This window comes from Siniperca chuatsi, linkage group LG9 (assembly GCF_020085105.1).
Source record: "Siniperca chuatsi isolate FFG_IHB_CAS linkage group LG9, ASM2008510v1, whole genome shotgun sequence".
Taxonomy (NCBI): Eukaryota; Metazoa; Chordata; class Actinopteri; order Centrarchiformes; family Sinipercidae; genus Siniperca; species Siniperca chuatsi.
In genome coordinates this window covers 15355723-15375027 of record NC_058050.1, presented here as the reverse complement: position 1 = coordinate 15375027, position 19305 = coordinate 15355723, and the positions used below count along the sequence as shown (strand labels likewise).

The window sequence follows — 19305 nt, the reverse complement described above, 5'->3', positions numbered from 1 at the left end:
ATTGCAGTGCATGTCTATACGAAGGCAGTCCACAGTTCATTCTGCAGCAGCCTTCCCTTTAAGCTGCAACAGCCAGGCCAAAGTGGCAGCCTGGCTCCAGTCATCTGACGACATGGGCAAGTGCTCCAAAGGTGAGACAACAGAGCTGTCCCTCGTGATTTGTGGAGCTTCCTGACACTCAGTAGGACCTGATGCACTTCTCAATTCTTTTGTTGATTTTTTACCATTTTATGTGACTTCCCTCCTGTCCCTTGGTTTCTAAGCAAGATGATGCAATGTTAAGATCTGATTTGACTGAGATTTGGTAGCCAGCTAGCTAAGAACCCACTGGTTAAATTTTGGTTGGATCTTGGATTTCCATCACAAGATAATTTGCACTTTTATTTAAACTATAAGATGCATTCTTATGCTGGTGGGTAAGTCAGACATCTGGAAATTTCAAGTTGAATGCTAAACACCTTTTTATAATTACTGTTTTGTTAGAAAATCATGCCTGAGAAAAATAATTAATAAACATAAACCCACATAGAGGTTGCTGCTTCCAAGTTGGAGAATTATTCAGTGTTCGGGAAGGTTTGTGTTCTATTCAGAGCTTAGTTACAGTAAAGTTGCCAATGACAGTCCAAGAGGCAGGAGATCTAACCTTGGTGAGTCCAGCTTTTTCATTTGTACGTTTGTCAAACGCTTCAGTTACTTCCAATAAATCTGTCTGCCTGCTGTCTTGCAAGTGAGATAGAACTGGCATGGTGTTGTTGTTTATAAAGAAATGGAGCTGTTGATTATTGATAAACTGTTTGTCTCGGTTTTCATTCATTAGGATTCTGATGATGTGTCTTGTCGACATTTCCCCCAACTGTTAAGTGTGAAGTTAGGATTTTCTACACCGGAAAGCTTGGAAAATGTACACAACTGCTAAATCATACATTTACAAACAGAAGATACACATACAGTAGTTACGATCGCCACTCATTAGCTCCTCATTAAAATTTATATTCAGATACCTAAATATATCTGTTCATGCCACTTCCTCTTTCTGTCCAAGCCAGGGCTTAGGAGGGAAAGTGGCCTACATGAACTATATAAGCCCATCAAGGAAGCTTCCCCCAACCTTCTGTCTGTTAAGTGAGCTTTGTTGCTGACAGTAACTTCTGTAAAGCGAGTGAGTGACTTGCTCACCTTCTCCTCTTTCTGAGGCGGACAGTCGTTCTGGTTGTGGTACTGTGTGAAGTCTTTTAGGCTTGGGTAGCGCAGCTTCGTCCTTCTGCAGCTACTTCAAAAGGATGCAAAAGCAGAGCCCTATATCTTGGCAGGAGAAGCAAACTTTTAAGCATTGCCATATTAAACCTATGGAGTCTATTTGAATGAAGGATACATGTTGTAACCATAGTTCTATGTCACATGCGTGTGAAGTCACTGACTTCATGGATGGTAGGTTAGGGTATGTCAGCCCTTTGTACAGTCTGTACAGGGAGTAGTTGATGGGTCTGTCCTTATTGGCCAAACCAGTACATGCAAATGTTTGCATACTGCACCTTTTTTCTGATTCCTTTTCTCTTTCTTTTACTCTCTTCCCACTTTGTAACCTTCTTATCTCAATGTGATCTTTTTCCTACTCTCAACAGATTTGTCAGTCTGTGAGGCCTACCTGCTGGAGCTCAACCACCTGCTTCAGAGTATGGAAGTCCTCCACCGTACCTATTCTGCTCCATCTATCCAAGCACTGCAGGTCAGCACTTTATTTCTGATTCCTTTCGCCCTTACATGCACAGCAGGTTTGTTCCTCATAATTGCAATTCGAGACTAAGTCTGAAAGACTGTGTAGTAAATTAATCCAATCACATCCAAACTACTACATAACTCAAAAGTTTACGCAAAGTGTTTCGTTGACTGTTTTGTTTTTTTTAATCACTTCTCTGCACCAATATTTTTGGTTGCCCTCAAGTCATTTGCTACTCAGTACAGACAATACTGCATCCTCACTGCCAATGATGAAAACATTTCCTATGAAATCCTTTCTTAAAAGAAAAACTACTCAATGTCTTGACTGTCAGTACCTTCCCTTATGTTCACCAGGCATCTACATTCGACAGCCCCAAGAAGGAAAAGAGACTTCCAAGGAAATGGCGCACTAAAAACTACAACAAAGATGTCAAAACTACTCTGCAGGTAATCAACGTGACAATGAAGTGTGATCATACTTAATCATTCTTTAGTATGAGTCCCTCTAAGCTCAACTCCTCCTGCTCTACTGTAGGTACCCAGCTGCATTTCCACGGGCTCTATCCGCCTCCATGCCTCTAACCCCAACCTCTCCACCGCTGCACTCGGCAATGACAAGGCCGACCCTGAATCTCTGGATTCCCCTTTTGACGTGGCCAAGCTGCAGGAGGACTTTTGCCGTGTTGCCACCAATTGTGAGTAGAACATTATGAGCTGGTAATTTTAATTTACAGTTAGATTTTGATAAGTATGAGTGACATTTTCAGGATTTTAATTATATGTTTTTGTAAAGTGAGAGAAACTCTTCAAGTGCACATTTGTCAGATGCTTCAGTTAGTTAGTCCAATAATTCTGTTTGCCTGTTGTCTTATTTACAAGGAAGCTAGGATTGGCATGGTGTTGTTTTTAGTGAATGGAAGTGACAATTGTGTAGCAATGGCAACTGCTTATTACTGATCAACTGCTCAGTTTTCATTCATTAGGAGTCTGATGATGTCCCCTAGCTGTTACTAAGTGAGAAGTTTACATTTTCTAAACCACAAAACTTAAAATAGGGGTCTTAATTAGTTTTCTGCCACTCCTCACTGAAATGTATATTCAGATACCTGATGCTTGACATGGCATAATGAGAATGATTTATGTTTTACATAATGGCATCACAATTCCCACTTTATCTGTTAAACGGTTTAAAGTTGCTCCAGGGAACAGCTGTCGATTCTGCTGGCATTCAAATTGCCAAATGTATGCACATTCAGAATTAGGAAGCTAAAGGATGTGTGATGGGCTTAATCTAATACAGTGATTCATTAATATTGCCAGCACCTTCAATAATGTAGCTTCCCAAGCACCAATTATGAAGTGCGTGGTAAAATGAATGTCATAAAACAAAGATTGTGGCTTGCTGAGCGATAGGAAATAATCGCGAAAATTTTCGCACTCGTTCCACTTTATTAGACGCATGGTGTGATAGACTTAGTGGATCTACTGTGACTGGATCTACATTCCTCTGAAATGAATATAAATTGTTTTTTCTCTTGTTTGCCGCAGTGCATGCAACCATGAAGTCAGCCCTGAGTTCACTAACATCTGAGAGAGCGAGATTAAAACAATGTCTGGACCACGAAACATGTCCCCCTACCTCACCACAGGTTGCTGGTTTAAAGAACTCACTGGCAACGGTACGTGAAATAACACATACTCACACGCAGACTCAGAAATGTTTTAGCCAGTAGAAATAGGTTAGGTATTCCACTCTCTTTTAGACTGTTACACTCCTCTCAGATGTCACGTCCTCCCACACCACTTGTCAGGCGTGACACATTGGCGAGCCTCTTAGAGGGATTGCTAGCTGCTGGTATGATGTCTGCCCACCTGAACCATGTTCAACAGTCATGTTTCCTGTGGCTGCTGCCTCCCACCCAGAGGCCTTTTCTATTTTCTGTCTTTTGGTTTCACACGTTCATTGTTATTCTGACTTCTTTTGCCACATTAGAACGTCTGTGCTCACTACGCCAACACAATCCTTTGACTTTAAGTACCCTGCTGGGTGTTAGCTTGTCTTCCTGATTACTCAGCTTCTACCTCCTCTACCTCACAATGGGTGAGTAAATCAGTTTGGACTACTGTGGCTACCTCTCTGATGTCTGCAGTTATAACACATACATGTCTCTATAGTTAATGTAAATGGCATGTTTACAGCCTGGTTTTGAGACAATTTAGCTGAGGGGAATCACATTTCAGAGATGGAAATAAGGGCAGAGTAAATTCTGAGCATTATTGGTTTGGTTTGTGCTATAAATAATGTTTATACTGGTTATTTTTCCAGGCTTTAGCCGAGAACTCTGAGCTGAGAGAGCGCCTGTGCAAGATTCATGCTGAGTCCCACATCGTAGAGCCCACACTAATAAATCTCACTGCCCCTGCGCAGGTGGGTGCGGGAATACAGTGACTCTTTCCCCCACCGACACAATGATTATTATTATATCCGTCTTTATTTTCATCCCACCCAGTCTAGAATTTGCCACAGAATGAATGAGCTGTTCTTTCCTTCTCATCCAGACTCAACAAATGTCGCTCTCCTCTCACCCCCTCACTCGACTCATTTTGTTTTATAATGACAATGACTTCACTACACACTTTTCAGGGAACACTGCCCCCTCAAAAAAGATGTATTTCCATTTTTTGCTATGAGAAAGTGCTTCCTCTCTTAGTCTTGTGGTTGTGTACATTCATGTCTCACCATCACACGGCTCAGAGGAAGACTTCTAACTACCTGCCACATTAACGTCTCCTAAAGGAAGCTCTTTGCTCGCTTAATTGCATTTGCTGACCAGAAAGTGTGAGCGGATCTACTTAATCATGTCCCTGGAAATTCTTTTAACACAAAGTGCAAAACTAACGTACTTCCTCTGGGATTATCTCCAGGCTAATTAATCAGCTTTAGCAATAAAGGATAGTGGGGCATGTTCACTTCCATGTGTGGTTCTGTGGAAAATATTTTATGTTTGTAATTGGTTATGTCTTGTTTTGAGTTGTTTTGAGTCAATTTTAAATGTGCACCTTGTCTTATGTCAACAACTTCAACTTGTCAGACAGAATTTGTGTGGGTGTGCACACTTGTTGCACACTTGCACTTCTGACTGGCTCTAAATAATAAGTACAGTGGTATATTTGATACAGTCTCAGAAATACATTTAATTGATACAGTATATTCTCAATATATTGTGAAATTGGTCTATACCTGTAGCAGAATAGTCCCTTTACACACATTTTAATTCAAGTGCTTTTTAGAAGGTCATCACTTTGTGACTGTTAAACACTCAAATGATGGCACACATGAACATGTTGCTGTGCATTAAAAAGAGAGAGAAAGATGTTTCAATTCTGTTGTCTATAAATATCTATGAAACTGAAATGCATTTCACAATGCAGTGAATAAATATAGTATAGTGTACTGTAGGACTGATGTCTGCTTTATGAACATTTTGGGGTTATTTCTCCTCTTCAGTAACCCTCATATTATAATATACCATATTCTAGATGACTGTCTCTCATTATATTGCATGCCAAATTTTTGAGTGTACTCTCACTATCCACACATTGTGATTGTATTGTATTCTGAATTACCCTGTGATTGCCACCCCTCCTGGCTATGATGATGTTGCCCTTTTCTTCTTCTTAATTATAGCTGTGAACACTGTGTCTCCTAGAAACAGGACTCTGTTGACGAATCCCATCCCCTCGTACACCAAGTGTCCAATGAGAGCAGAGCTTCAATCACAGAGTCCTTGTCCGAGTTCTTTGATGCACAGGAAGTTCTGTTGTCTGCTAGTTCCTCTGAAAATGAGGTGAGACCTAGTGTTAGCAGTTGTACTGATGTGTCTGGTACTCAGTGGCATAAACTGTCAACACTGATGTTTAGGGCTGCATAATGGAATTATAATTACTATTGACGTTTGGAGTAATTTGTCTCATTTAAAAATGGAGAGAAAAATTAATATAGACAATTGGGTCTAAAACCAAATTACCAGCAGAGGTTCTTAATTGATTTGTTGCCTGACATTTCATTCATTCTGTCTGCAAAATGTGTTTTTAAGCACATTGTGAGAATTCAGTGCTGTTCTAATGCAAAGAGAAAAACATGCCATTTAACTTAACATTATCTTAAGGTCTTAAGTGTGTCATAAAACAAGTCTGCCCTCTGTTACTTCAGGCTCCTCTTCCTTCAGTGTTCATGTGGAATGCCTGATCAGTTAGCAGCTGAAGCAGAAGCAATGTGAAAATGAAAGTTAATTACTTTAATCTAAAAATACAGCAAGCCAAAGTGCAACTTTGCCACCAGGTCCCAAGGGACCATCCATCTCTAACGCATTACATCTTCTGCTGATGTGACAGGATGTTGAAAGAGACCTGCCCAGTGCCTTTGTGCAGGTGGTATTAAAAATGTATCTATTATCTATTTGCTAAAGTTTGGATGATTTTTTTTAAGGTATCAGAGGATGACTCATACATTAGTGACAGTGACAATATTTCGATGGACTACTTCAGCAACGAGACAGAAAGTGAGAGACAAAACTCAGGTAAACTATGGGACAAAGAGCTATGGGACATGTACTGTAGGCTAAATTCAGTAAAAATGTAAATACAATACCTCATTGCAATTATATGGATTCAGTCAAAAGTCATTTTTGTACACTGGCTTTCCAGTATCACAATTACTTAATTTCCATATTTGCTAGTTGTATATTAACAAAGAGCTGTCAGTGTCTTACCTGACCTCTTATACCATCTGCTCCCAGGCTCTGTGGAAGAAGGCACTGTCCTTTGTCAGCGTAGATCCTTTCTGCCCTCGCCCAGCCCCAACAACAGCACCATCAGCCTATGGAACATCCTCAGAAACAACATCGGCAAAGACCTGTCCAAAGTGGCAATGCCTGTGCAACTTAATGAGCCGCTCAACACCCTGCAGAGACTGTGTGAGGAGCTGGAGTGCAGCGAACTGCTAGACAGGGCTGCTAACACACAGGACCCTTTTGAACGTATGGTGAGATGGCAAATTCACTGTTTGTGTGTGGGGAGTCTTTTTTACTCAGATCACATGTTCACTTTCAGTAGTTAATGGGCCTCCTCTGACAGAAGCAGATGCCGTTGGTGAAGTGAGTGTGGCAAAAGTTTTAAGATTTGTTAAATCAGAAACCAGTTTTCAAAGATTTCAATGGATTTTTTGTAGTTAGAAATGAGGGAAAACCCTTCATCACATCCCAGACCAGAAAGAGCCAAGTTAAGAAAGATCGTCAGGTGTGCCGTGGAAAATTATTCAATTTCACCTAATTGGTCTAAAAAACATTTTTTGAAAACTAATTAATTATTGTCTGCAAATAATATGCCATTGTCGAGTGTCTGTGCTGTTAGTGACCGGCAGAGTAACCATGTCATACTCTTCCATATCAGTAGGTGGCAGCAGGTAGCTAATTGCCTTGATAAGAATGACTGTGTATATAAGCTGCAGAGTTTCATTTTTTAACATTTTCGGTTGGTGTTGTGTCTTGTGATTTTTTTCAATGAAAAAATGTACCTTGGCTCAAAAAAGGTTGAAAAACACGGTATTAAAGAAATAGTTCGACATTTTGGGAAATACACTTATTCGCTTTGTTGCTGTTGTTGTTGAGAGTTAAATGCGAAGATTCATGCCATATCTGTCTGTTAAGTCTCAACAGTGTTGCCATCGTTTTTTCAATGAAAGTAGCTAGGACTCCAAAAGTCGCTAAATTTGTCGCTAGTTGCCTTTTTAGAAATAAAGTCGCTAAGAGGGTCTGAAAAGTCGCTAAATCTAGTGAAAAAGTCGCCAAGTTGGCGACACTGAGTGTGAAGTTGGAGCTAGGAGACTAATAGCTTAGTTTAGCATAAAGACTGGAAACAGGGGGAAACAGCTAGCCTGTCCCTCTCCAAAGTGAAAAAAAATCACCTACCAGCACCTCTAAAGTTATCTTCTTTGGTTAATTCACACACAAACAGATTTTCTAAACCTTGGACAGAGCCAGGCTAGCTGTTTCACCCTGTTTTCAGTCTTTATGGTAAGATAAGCTAATCACCTGCTGACTCTAGCTTCATGTTTAGCACACAGACCTGAGAGTGGTATCAATCTTCTCATGTAACTCAAGAAAGCGAATTAGCGTTTTCAAACTATTCTTTAACTGCAATGCCAGAAGCTAGAAAAGTCCATCAATACAAAAAAAAGCATACAGTAACTATTACAAGCATGAACTGACAATTACAGCATCTGAGGCAGATTTAAGGGACTATGAAGCACGATTGTAGGAGCCAGGAATTACCCATTACTTGTTGCTGGCTATTATTCCTCTAGACCATGGACTCCAGCAGTCTGCTGGCAGAGGTATTGTCCAGTACTAGAGCTTGTGCCAGCCCTGCTTGTTCCACTTCATGTGGGAGAAACCCTAATCTCTATCTGTAGATTTCCAGCAGGAAGATGGCATGATTCTGCCTCTTTCAATGTTTAATTTTTGCTCGCATTTGCATTGACTAACTTTGGAGTGATGGAGTTTGTGAGTTTTTTTCATTTTTTGTGTGGGAGGTGTACAGCCTGTGGAGTTATAAAGGACAAGTGTGCAATATACAGTATATAAATGTGAAATGAAAAGCAGCTGAAGTCGGTGTCAACTCCAATCTGTGGCCTCCCATTATGATGTTGAAGCAATTATCAGTGCTCTCTTGGCTCAGTGCAACTATTAGAGGAGTATTCAGACAGTTTCTCTGCTCATTACAGTAAAATGGAGAGGAAATTAGAACTGCTGAGAATCAGAATGGGATTTGACACACATTATGAACCAGTGATATGTGGTACTTTGAATTGATGATATAGCTCAGGTAGTTCAATGTTTCAAGGAATTATTTTACATTTTTTCCACAAGATAAATTTTATGTCCCAGTTATGCTTTTCGCTCCACCTCAGTTGCGGTGACTCATTATTCTGTAATAAAAATGAAAAATAAAGCACTACTAACTGTACTGGTTTCTCTTTGTGCAGATATACATAGCTACATTCGTTGTATCTGGCTATGCATCCAGCTACTACAGAACTGGGGGAAAGCCTTTCAACCCCGTCCTGGGAGAGACATATGAATGTGACCGGCCAGATAAAGGCTTTCGATTTGTTGCAGAGCAGGTATGCATGAATCCCAATTTCTGTACTATCAACAATTCAACAATCACAGTATTCTAATAATAATGCACTGAATCAATTTTCTAACCCAGCTGTTTGTTCCCGTTTACATCGTCAGGTCAGCCATCACCCACCGATCTCAGCTTGCCATGCAGAGTCTAAAAACTTCATCTTCTGGCAAGGTAGTGGAATATAGAAATTAGTCTGATTCATTGTCAATGTCTGCAAAGATTACAACAGTAGCCAGTTGTCCAAGATTAATGTCAGTGTGTACATTTTCTTTTTTGTGATTGATTTTATAGATGTGAGGTGTAAGAACAAGTTCTGGGGGAAGTCAATGGAGATTGTTCCTGTTGGTACCACTCATGTAACTCTGCCAGGGTGCGTCTCTGCTGCCTTATTTACTTATTTAAGACTGGACAGACACGCATACACACAGACTGTACAAACTAATGACCACCTCAAAAAAGAAGCAATATCTGCAGGTGTCAAGTTAAAAGGAATGTTGTTTTTTAATTCCCTTTTTCTAGATTTGGAGACCACTATGAGTGGAATAAGGTGACGTCCTGCATCCACAACATTCTCAGTGGACAGCGCTGGATTGAGCACTATGGGGAGATCTCCATCAGAAACTCCAGCAGTGATATTTGTCAGTGCAAGATCACTTTTGTTAAGGTGGGGCAAACATGTGAAAAAGTTATATTTACACCCACCCTAATGACTCCCATTACCACTACCAACAACTTTTTCTAATGCAACGTTCACTCGCTGAGCACGCTCCCAACAGAGAGGGCTATGCACTTGAGCTACACAAAACTTCCATTTACATTTCTCATGACAAATAAATTCTTTACTTTGTAAATGTGACACTTAAAGCTGAATTATGCTTCTCTGCAGTAGTGGTTGCAGTAGATGCCTTGATCTGATTTATGGTTCAGCGTATGATGTCACCTTTGACTGTTGTAACATTTTCACAACACCAGATGGATTTGTAATGTAATTATAAGTTGGTGTCTTGCATTTAGTATATACTGAAAGTAGTGAGCTAGAGGGGGGTGAAGGGAAGCTTTGCACTAAAAATAACTTTGCTAAATCCCAAAATTCGAATTTGTATATCATTAGTGAAATGGAGAATATAAATTCTTAAACTTTGTCCGTGTTTACTTCACTATCGAGACGTTTCGAGGGCGTATCGTGTAGAAGGCGTGTCCTGTAGTACTGTGCACCCACAGATAGACCTACTTGTCACTGTCAACAAACACTCTGGCTATGGGAACATGTTGGAGAAAACATATGGAAGTCAAAGTAGACCAATAACATACAGCAATCAGTTACATTTCTGATTTTTTTCTGCAGAAGCATTCAGCCTTAAGGATTGATGTCACACCTGTATCCACTTCCAGTCCAGTGTATCCATTACTGTGAAATATAGTGAAACATAAGCCACAATATATATGTATATTCTTTGTACTGTAGCACCCTCTTTCTTTCCTCTCTTTCTCATTCGCCATATGTTTGTGTTGGTAGACATCCCTCTGTGAACCCCAGGGGTTTGATCACAATAACCTGCAAGCAGAGAAAAGGCACTTTTCTCCATATATATAGGTCATCTGCAGTCATAGTAAATGCTGTAATCCCTTCATTAGTCCATAAACCTACACAGATGGTGTTCTTCACCTGCAATGCCAGCAAGAACCCCTCAATGTTTTCAATGTTTGATGTAAGCCTTTGCTGAGAGGAGAAGGTTAATTGCTTTAGCTTGTGCCCATTTGAAAGACCTCCTGAAGCTGTGCAGGATATCAAGTCAAGACATGTCAGAAGTTATTATGCACCCTCATCTCTTGTTAAACACACCAGCCCAGCAACACACACAGGATGGTTTACATAACAGCAACACCTGCTGACTGCAAGAACACATTATCATTATCTCTGCATTGTCAATTATACTAGCATACTCCTCTCTGTGAGTCAAGGAGATACCTATTGTTTAACACTATGTTCTTCTCCAACTGTCAATTCTTTTCACAGGCCAAATACTGGAATTCAAGTATGAATGAGGTGGAGGGAACTATCACAGATAATAAAGGGAAGGTCATCCACAGACTCTTTGGAAAGTGGCATGAAGCAGTTTTCTGTGGAGACCCGCCCTCAGCCACATGCATATGGAGAGCAAGTATGACGAGTTCCTTTCATAGGCATGCGCTGAAGGCCTTTTTATAGTGCATATCTCCCTATTACAGTATCTGATGCAGTGAATGTTATTTGTGTGCAATGTAGATGCAATGCCAGTAGACCATGAGCAGTACTATGGTTTCACCAAGTTTGCTATCGAACTGAATGAGCTAGACCCATCCCTGAAACTGCTACTACCACCCACAGACACCAGACTACGTGTAGACCAAAGGTAAGAGGGAAAAAAATGGTATATTAAGACATCTGTGTATTTACATGCAAGGACATTAAGGATTGATGGCTTTCAATAATCTGATTTCTTAAACTTCATGTAAATAATAAACACATTTTTTAATTGGGATTAAAGATTTAGAGAAACCTGGTTAAAACAGTTAGATTTGTGCCAGAGAATTATCATAGACATGAGATGTAGAAACCAGCGCTACGTCAGTGAATATCTGAGCAACACGCCTTTTATAATCTGACATCATGTCCTCTTAACACGTCTTTAAAAATGCTCACCCAACCCTATGATCAAAATAGCCCCAAAATAGGCACATCAATACGCATGTTAAGAATAGCAAGTAACTGTGGAGGCTTTAAGATTCATCATTCATTTGGGACCAACTAATTTTAGCTCACATTTTTAAGGTTTAAAAGTCTGTAAACTGTACACTGCTGCCACAAGGCGCCACAGAAAGGAAAAGCACTCACCACAGCAGCAAAAAATGACACTGCTGCTAGTCCTTCAATATCCTGAGTTATGTGCTTTCCTATTTATCCATAATTGGGTTATCCTACTGTAATAATGCAAAACCAAAAAATATGAGTGAAGATTAAACATGCTTATTGAAGATAAATGTTTTACCATGTTTGCATAATGAATGTGTCTGTGTCTCGCTGGCAGACTGCTGGAGGAGGGGAACTGGGAGGCTGCAGAGGAGCAGAAACAGAGGATTGAACAGCTGCAGAGAGAGAGACGGAGAGTCCTGGAGGAGAACAACGTAACACATCAACCTAAATTCTTCAGGTAGCCTATATCTAGATTTATTAGTTTCTCACTAAGAAAGTCATTTATGGGAAAGTGAGCATGTCTTTGCTCTTAATAACGTTATATGTCACTGTAACAGCAGCCTGTGTCACAATTTTCAGTTTCAACACACTCAACTATCTTTCACAATATTCACTATTCACTAGTCTCATTTTTCTTCTTCCTCTACAGGAAGTCAAAGGATGATACCTGGGTGAGCAACAACACATACTGGGAGCTGAGGAAGGACCCTGACTTCACCCACATAGATTTTCCTATGCTGTGGTGACCCCTGAACTGCACATCACACACATGTCGACCTGCACAGCCTCTACTGTGATCCTGGCTGGTTGTGGTGATGTCTGTATCCCAGTCTTACCATCCACATTCAGCACTGATCTTCTTTATTGCAGTTCATCAAAGTTACTGCCTTAATAACAAGTGCATATATAAGTTGTGTAAACATGTTTATGCAAACATATTATGAGAATGCTGATACATTTTGGTAAATTTTGCCCATATTTTCACCTGATGTGTTACACTGCACCACTTGTAAAAGGAAAACTACTTGGTATAAAGGATGATAAATCCTTATCATAACAGGTCTACACTAGCTTAAAATGTACTGAACAACTGGTCACTTTAGCTGTCTTCTTATCATGGACATTCTCTACCTCTGAGATAAACTAGCTTTGATATGCCATTAAATAAGTGTACACATCTGACATGTAGTCTGCACCTGCCTGATGCCTTACTTGTTGTACTCATATTGTTTAATTTATTTTTGTTGCATTTCTGAGATCTTTAAAAAAAAGTTTTGTAAGGAATTCTTAAGTCCAAACAATAATTGTTCAAATGATCTTTAAATCCTTACTCAACTTTTCTCTCATAACAGTAATTACTGCTTTTTGCTATGACTGTGTGAATGATTGTGCAACTATGAGCAGCAGTAGCAAAGCCATTTTTCACTCTATCCATTGCACCATTGTCTACCTGGACCCTGGGCTTTGGGACCAAAAGTATCCAAAACGATGCTCCAAGAGCTCTAATAAAATCTCTGATGCTTTCTTTGTGTGGAGTCATTTGTGACTGTTTGCAACGGCCAGACCATTATCATCATTTCCACATCATTTCCATTGTAAATGTTGGTTGAATGTACCAACGGGAAAAGAGAAAACAACAGTTTTAAACCTCACATGTCCACAGAGGAGGAAATTCATTTTTCTTCTTCTCAGTGCCATCATATTGTGTGGAACAGGAATACCCCTTGGCAGTTATATTAGCTCCGGTACCTTGGGAGGCAATGAAAGCCATTTGGTCAAACACATGCAAAGTTCAGTGTGTATGGGAGCATTATAATCTTGAAAGAGCCCTTGCCAATGCCTTGCTTGTTACACATATATACACAGTTAATTATCTGATGTAACAACTTTCTAAGGTGAGTCCTCCCACCACAATAATTTCATGGGTTGGCCTCAGATAGTGTTTTCCAAATGGGAACCTTGACATAGATACCATGTGCAGCTTACAATGTACAGTTCTTATTATGGCTGTGTCACACAGGTGTTAGGTGAACTGTTTACTGCCTCAGGTCGTTTTGAAAAATCATTAAATGTGGTGTGGTTGATGCTGTTGTGTATTTCTGACTTCTTGTCCATACTACTGTACGTTTTGCGTAATAATAAATGAAGTAATATGTGTACACAATGCAATATGTAAAGTGAAGCTGGTGAAGTCTATTCTGGGGAGTTTGAACCAGCCACTAGGTGGCAACAAATAGCCATCACAGCATAGACAGTGCAAAGCCATCAGTGAAGCTGGTAGTGCTGTTGTAGATCATTACAGTTACAGTATCCTGTCACAGGGTGGGTGATAGAGTATATAGTAGAGTTAAAAACTCATAAAAAAGCAAGCAAGAACAGTCAAAGGAGTCCAGAACAGCGTGTTATTTAATTGTAACTTAATGTGTCCTTTTACGAAAAGAAATACATTTAATACATACCGTACATGATTACTGTAAAAAGCTGTAAATCATGTCTGTCTTTATTCTGCAGCTTCTTAGAAGCTTCAATGCTTAGACGTTCAAGGCCAACACCTTATAATGCTGCGACAAAGAAAACAAAAATACACAGATTATTCATGTTATTATTATTATTATTATTATTATTATTATTATTATTAATGAAATTGTCAAAACATCTATATTAATAATAATAATAATAATAATAATAATAATAATAATAATAATAATATAGATGTTTTGACAATATCTTCAGAATCACACCCACAGCTTCCTGTGGAGAGGAGGCGGAGCGTCTTTTGTTAAAAACAGAAGGAGCTTCACTGCTCAGCCGGCGCTGATGTGCTCTGAAAGTCTGGACATAAAAAAAGTTTCTCTTCTGGTTTATCATTAAAACAAGGACTTTGGGTACGCGGTAACACATTTATATTAGTTTCACTTAGGATGATGTTTTTGCTCTACAAGCAGGCGAATTGCGATTTCAATCGCAACAACTTAAGACTGATGTGTTTGCTGATGTTACTAGCAAGTAGCTACTTTTTCGGTGTGAAGGAGTGTATGCAAGTGGCTATTTCTCTAAATATTCTTCATTGCTTTTGTTGTGCTTGATATGCTGTAAAAGTACAGTAACATTAAGTGTTAGAATTAACTGCAGTTGTGTTATGAGGACTATTTTCAAGAAAGAAAAGAACAGTTTGTAGCCAGAGGACGAGCTTTGGCTTTTCTAAACCCGGCTTCATCATCACCCTCACAGGATTTATCCAGCTGGGAGATGTTTGCCACAGCTACCAGAAACTTTGTGGAGGAGGTGGATCAGGGAGGTTTGCTGATCCCAGTGTCCAGCCTGAATGACACTATTGCTCTTCTGACCGTGGTGGTGAAGCGCAAGCGTTTCTGGTTGTGGCAGAAGCCCAAGTATCTTCCCACTGATTTTGACCTCAATGATATACTAACAGGAGACACACCTATAAAGCCAGGTAAACATCAAAAGTCCTTTATACTAGTATATGCATCCGCTTTAATCTTCACAGAAGATCACAGAAAACCTTAATGTTTCACTGTCCACAGTTGTCACAGAGACAGACTTCATCAAATACAATGGGACATACGGTGACAACATTCAAGGAACCCTGGATGCAAATCTTGTCCTCACCGTGAGCCTGGAGGGTAAAGACTCTTCCAAACTCCAGTCATCCTTTGGCAGTTTGAAGAAAGAGGAAGTGGATGTGCAGAAGCTGCTGCGAGACTCCAAGGATAGGTTGGTTCCCCACCAGTTTCCACTGTCCTGTCTAATAGAGTTTGTTTAAATAGAGCTAAAATGAAAGAAAAACACTGTAACTATTACCTGACAGTCAGTCCGCTAAAGATCTGCAAACAGCAAGAGTGAACTTTGTCCACCCATAAAGTTGCACACAATACAGGAAGCTTAGTTGAATATTAACACTCACAAGAAAATGTGTTCTTGTTTTGGTTTAGGATGAATAGTTTTTTGTTTAATGCCTATTAATTTTAAAATTCAAATCAGTTTAAGACAATACTTCTCGTCTGTATGAATTTCATATTTCCAAGAATGTTCCCTGTGAAATGTAACATTGGTATTTTTGTGAATTCAATGTCTCAGGTTCTTAGACATGTCCCATAGTCTGGTCCAGCAGACAAAGGAGAAGCACAGACAGGTGTTTGGGATTGTGAAGGAGCGTATTGTGACTGCTCAGCCCTGTTCGGTCATAGAGGAGGTGCAGCAGGGAGGACAGTGTGGAGGAGGACTGAGCTTCTGCGGGTCCAAGAGCCCAAAGGTACAGTATTAGCACTGAGTACCCTGTTCAAGAGCACTTTACACAGTTAGTGGTATCCTGCTTTTCCCATAATGAGTTCCAGTTCTGCAAATTCTTGCCAGCTGTTGGTGAGAAAAAATTCTCTTCCTCTTCAGTAATTTGGTTCCAGAGGAACTGAGAGACTGAAATCAAAACTGGGCATTCACTGTTCATGTCCAAGATAGATGAAAAGGTTTCTTATAATAAATTCTGTTGTAGCCACATGAGAGATATTAAACCGACATGTTTGGTATACAACATTTGCACATCCTTTGGAATCAGATACACCAGCAAAAGGGTCTACAGCAACTGTTATTCAGTGGTAATATACTGTTTTAGAGTGGATATTTCCTTTAAAACACACAGAGTTTTGTTGAAATGTGTGTTTGGTCTCATGTGTCTACTGCAGATTTCACTGAAGGAGAATGGGAGCTTGAGTAAAGACAGTAACGTTACCATGGAGATTCCCATCCATACTTCCATTGCCTATGGCCTTATTGAGCTAGAGATTAAACATGATGGACGCTATGGTGAGAAATCATTCACTAAATTCATAGATGAAGTGGATAGTCTTTTCCAGATTTCATATCTGGGTATTTGAAATGTCATTTTCCACAGAGCTGTGTCTGATGTCAGACACCACTGGAGGTTTTGAAGTAGATGGCCCTGCTTGGAAAGGACTGTTGGATGTCTTCGGCGCTCCTGCGTACCCTTTTGAAAATAGCCGACTTAGAGAAGGTAAATTACTGTTTTCTCCTCAGCTTTTCCTCTCTGCAGTCTTAAAACGTGTCACTGTAGATGGTTGTTGCAGCTGATAATGTGGTCAGAAATGCATGTTGTTTTCAAGTCACAGGCCTCTTGAGATTGGAGGCCCACTGCTGTCTTATGCAGTCTTTTTTTTTAGTGACCTGCTGTATGCATAGATTTTGTCAGTGGAGGTGAATGATAAAGTGTGTCAAATTTGTATAATATTTTTCCATTGGCAGAGCTGGAGCAACTGAGTGATCATTTCCAGCTGCTTTCAGCTCTTCCTGTCACCACAAGGTCCTCTCTGCTCCAGCAAATCACAAAAGTTATGGAGGACAGAGGGGCCGTCAGTTCACTTCAGAATGTGGTAAGTGGGACAGAAAGGTCATGTCAACACAGAGACACATAAGTTCCTAATGCTAACTCCACTTCTGTTACATTGGCTTTTAAATATGGATGTCTTCCTCTGCTTCAGCTGGACCAGATGTGCCTGGATAAGCCACCTGCCCTGGGCGATGTTACAACAACAGACTCGCAAAAACAGAACATCCAAGCAATTCTGGACCTTTTGGAGCAGTCTGGTCAGGTGGAGTCAGCTCAGGCAGGCCAGTCCACACCAGTCCTCACAGCCCTTCACCTCATTATCAGTGCCATGGATGGTGAGAAAGCTGTGCTCTGCGCAGCCTTTATTACTTAGCCCATTACTTAAGTGAAATGTTGCTTGAAGTCCTCAATCTGTGAAAAGAGTTCCCACTGCATGCAGAATGTCCTCAAACCTCATTTCCTTAAGTTCTGTTTTCTTCCTGAATCTTTGTCTTTCAGAGATGACAAATGATTGTCTTTCTGTCTTGGGAATGTGCTGCAGCCTCACAGTGTTACAGGCTCTGGAGCTACTGGTTAGTAAAATCAGTTTGTACAAAAAAATACAACACAACAACACATTATGTGATTGTTTGGGGTTTTTTTTCAAATTATGCATCACTTTGATTTAGCTGCCTTTTATCTTCGTGCCACACCTGTTCCAGGTGCAGTGTGTATCGGGGAAGGGAGAGTTGCCTCTGAGCAGCGCAGGCCTAGCTGCACTGACAGAAGACGTCTATCAAAAGACTGAACATCTGTTTGCCTCCTCTAATGTGTGCCTGAAGAGAGACAGGGACACGGTGAAGACTGAAATAAACCACCAGCCAGGAAACCTTCCTCTGTTCCTGTGTATTGCTGTTAGAGGTCTTGCCTCATTGACTCACTGTGTTTGAAATGAAGACGCCTTTATATACACCAGAAACTTCAACTACTACACTGGAGTGAGGTAAAGGGGATCACATAGATCAAATATTATTTATCATTGTTTTTTATTCTTTTTGGTCCTCTAAAACATTATTGCATTTTACTCTAGGGTAATTTTATAAATGTACTAGTGCTGAAACAATTAGTCAATTAATCGACGATCGACTACAGTTCGTCAAACATTTTGACAATTAGTTTAAGTCATGGATTTTGGACTGTTTGTTGGACAAAACAAGCATTTTGCCTTAGGCTTCTGGGAAATTGTGAGGGGTATTTCTGGTTTTATAGAAAAAACATCAACAAATGAGCAACTTATTGATCAACTTATTAAAGTAAGGGATGATACCCTACAAATTAATTGTTACTAGGAGTTAATCCACGCCTTCAAGCCAGTCCAACCCTAGAATTTTCAGTGGCCATAGTATAATAAAAAAATAACTAATAAATAGCTGCAGCCTTAAAAATATTCTATTACATGGTCACAGCTGAATTCAGATTAATTAATCTCTGATATAGAACTTTGACTAGAATTTACATTTTCAACTTAGTACCTGCTGATGGCATTAGCATCAATATACACACCAATTTGAATATAATGTTCAGATTTTAGTCTGAATAAAAATGAAAGAACAAGGGTTCAATGACAAGCTCCTGGTTCTTACCATCTGATTTTTGGTAATGTCACTACAGATGAATGTGCTTAGTGTATGAAAGAAGCATCACTTTTTTATTGTGTTCTCTCTTTATCTACAGTAAACTTTGTATAGAATTGTCTTGTTTGTCATTGTCATAAAAACTTCAAAACCTCATGAATAATAATAATGTCATGTCTCATGCTGTGGGATATCTTGTACTTTTCATTCTTTGTGGCTTTAGATTGTTTATAGTAACTTTCCACCTTACTTCTTTATTTTTCTCCACTAAATATTGTTAGATTAAATGTTCATTAGTTTTGAAAATTTTGTTTGACACTTCTGCACAAAACCACAGCATTGTCCTTCAAAGAGATAAATCTTTGAAGCTGTTTTTTTAATGTTCAGCTACAAACCTCATTCTTAATCACTTGAGCACATTGGTTTATGAATATGTAAACTTTTCATGCAGTTTGATTGAACGTGTCTGGGTTTCAATGTACCTTTAGTTGTGGAGCATTAAGGGAACAGTTACCAATATTGGAAATGTTTCAACTTGCTACCTTTTTCATTTTTGTATGTATATCTCTATGGTGCAACAGGAAAAAAAATAAGAAACACAATCTTAGACAGTTTTTTTCCTACCATTTTGAAAACACACACTCAACACAAATGTCTAGTAATTCTGCCAAAAGAACAAAGCAAAA

At 39.6% G+C, this 19305-nt stretch overlaps 2 protein-coding genes across 10 annotated transcripts in view; both read left to right on the top strand.

Moving 5' to 3' along the window:
* Positions 1-13171, top strand: part of osbpl3b (oxysterol binding protein-like 3b) — a 32894-nt gene extending 19723 nt beyond the window's left edge. For 4 of the 9 annotated variants that reach the window (XM_044207445.1, XM_044207444.1, XM_044207446.1 and 1 more), the window contains exons 7-23: positions 8-131; positions 1623-1726; positions 2074-2166; positions 2255-2414; positions 3268-3398; positions 4046-4147; positions 5430-5567; positions 6209-6299; positions 6519-6763; positions 8765-8902; positions 9018-9081; positions 9202-9280; positions 9430-9574; positions 10928-11072; positions 11177-11303; positions 11979-12101; positions 12294-13171. In XM_044207445.1, the coding sequence (XP_044063380.1) occupies positions 8-131; positions 1623-1726; positions 2074-2166; positions 2255-2414; positions 3268-3398; positions 4046-4147; positions 5430-5567; positions 6209-6299; positions 6519-6763; positions 8765-8902; positions 9018-9081; positions 9202-9280; positions 9430-9574; positions 10928-11072; positions 11177-11303; positions 11979-12101; positions 12294-12390 (2106 nt within the window). In that variant the 3' untranslated portion in view covers positions 12391-13171. The other 5 variants (XM_044207443.1, XM_044207448.1, XM_044207447.1 and 2 more) reach the window with 5 other exon arrangements.
* A 1223-nt stretch (positions 13172-14394) lies between these two features.
* On the top strand, positions 14395-18800 carry gsdmeb (gasdermin Eb). Its single transcript, XM_044207462.1, has 10 exons — positions 14395-14529; positions 14876-15098; positions 15190-15379; positions 15743-15917; positions 16345-16465; positions 16554-16673; positions 16922-17049; positions 17158-17341; positions 17505-17578; positions 17708-18800. The coding sequence occupies exons 2-10, from the start codon at positions 14894-14896 to the stop codon at positions 17933-17935; spliced, it is 1425 nt and encodes a 474-aa protein (XP_044063397.1). The 5' UTR covers positions 14395-14529; positions 14876-14893; the 3' UTR covers positions 17936-18800.
* Positions 18801-19305: the final 505 nt, after the last annotated feature.

Excerpts from the sequence above, each read along its gene's own strand:
- gsdmeb (XM_044207462.1), top strand. The coding sequence starts at position 14,894 with ATGTTTGCCACAGCTACCAGAAACTTTGTGGAGGAGGTGGATCAGGGA. Across the intron at positions 15,918-16,344 it reads GCGGGTCCAAGAGCCCAAAG|ATTTCACTGAAGGAGAATGG; the intron begins GTACAGTATTAG and ends TGTCTACTGCAG. Across the intron at positions 16,674-16,921 it reads AAATAGCCGACTTAGAGAAG|AGCTGGAGCAACTGAGTGAT; the intron begins GTAAATTACTGT and ends TTCCATTGGCAG.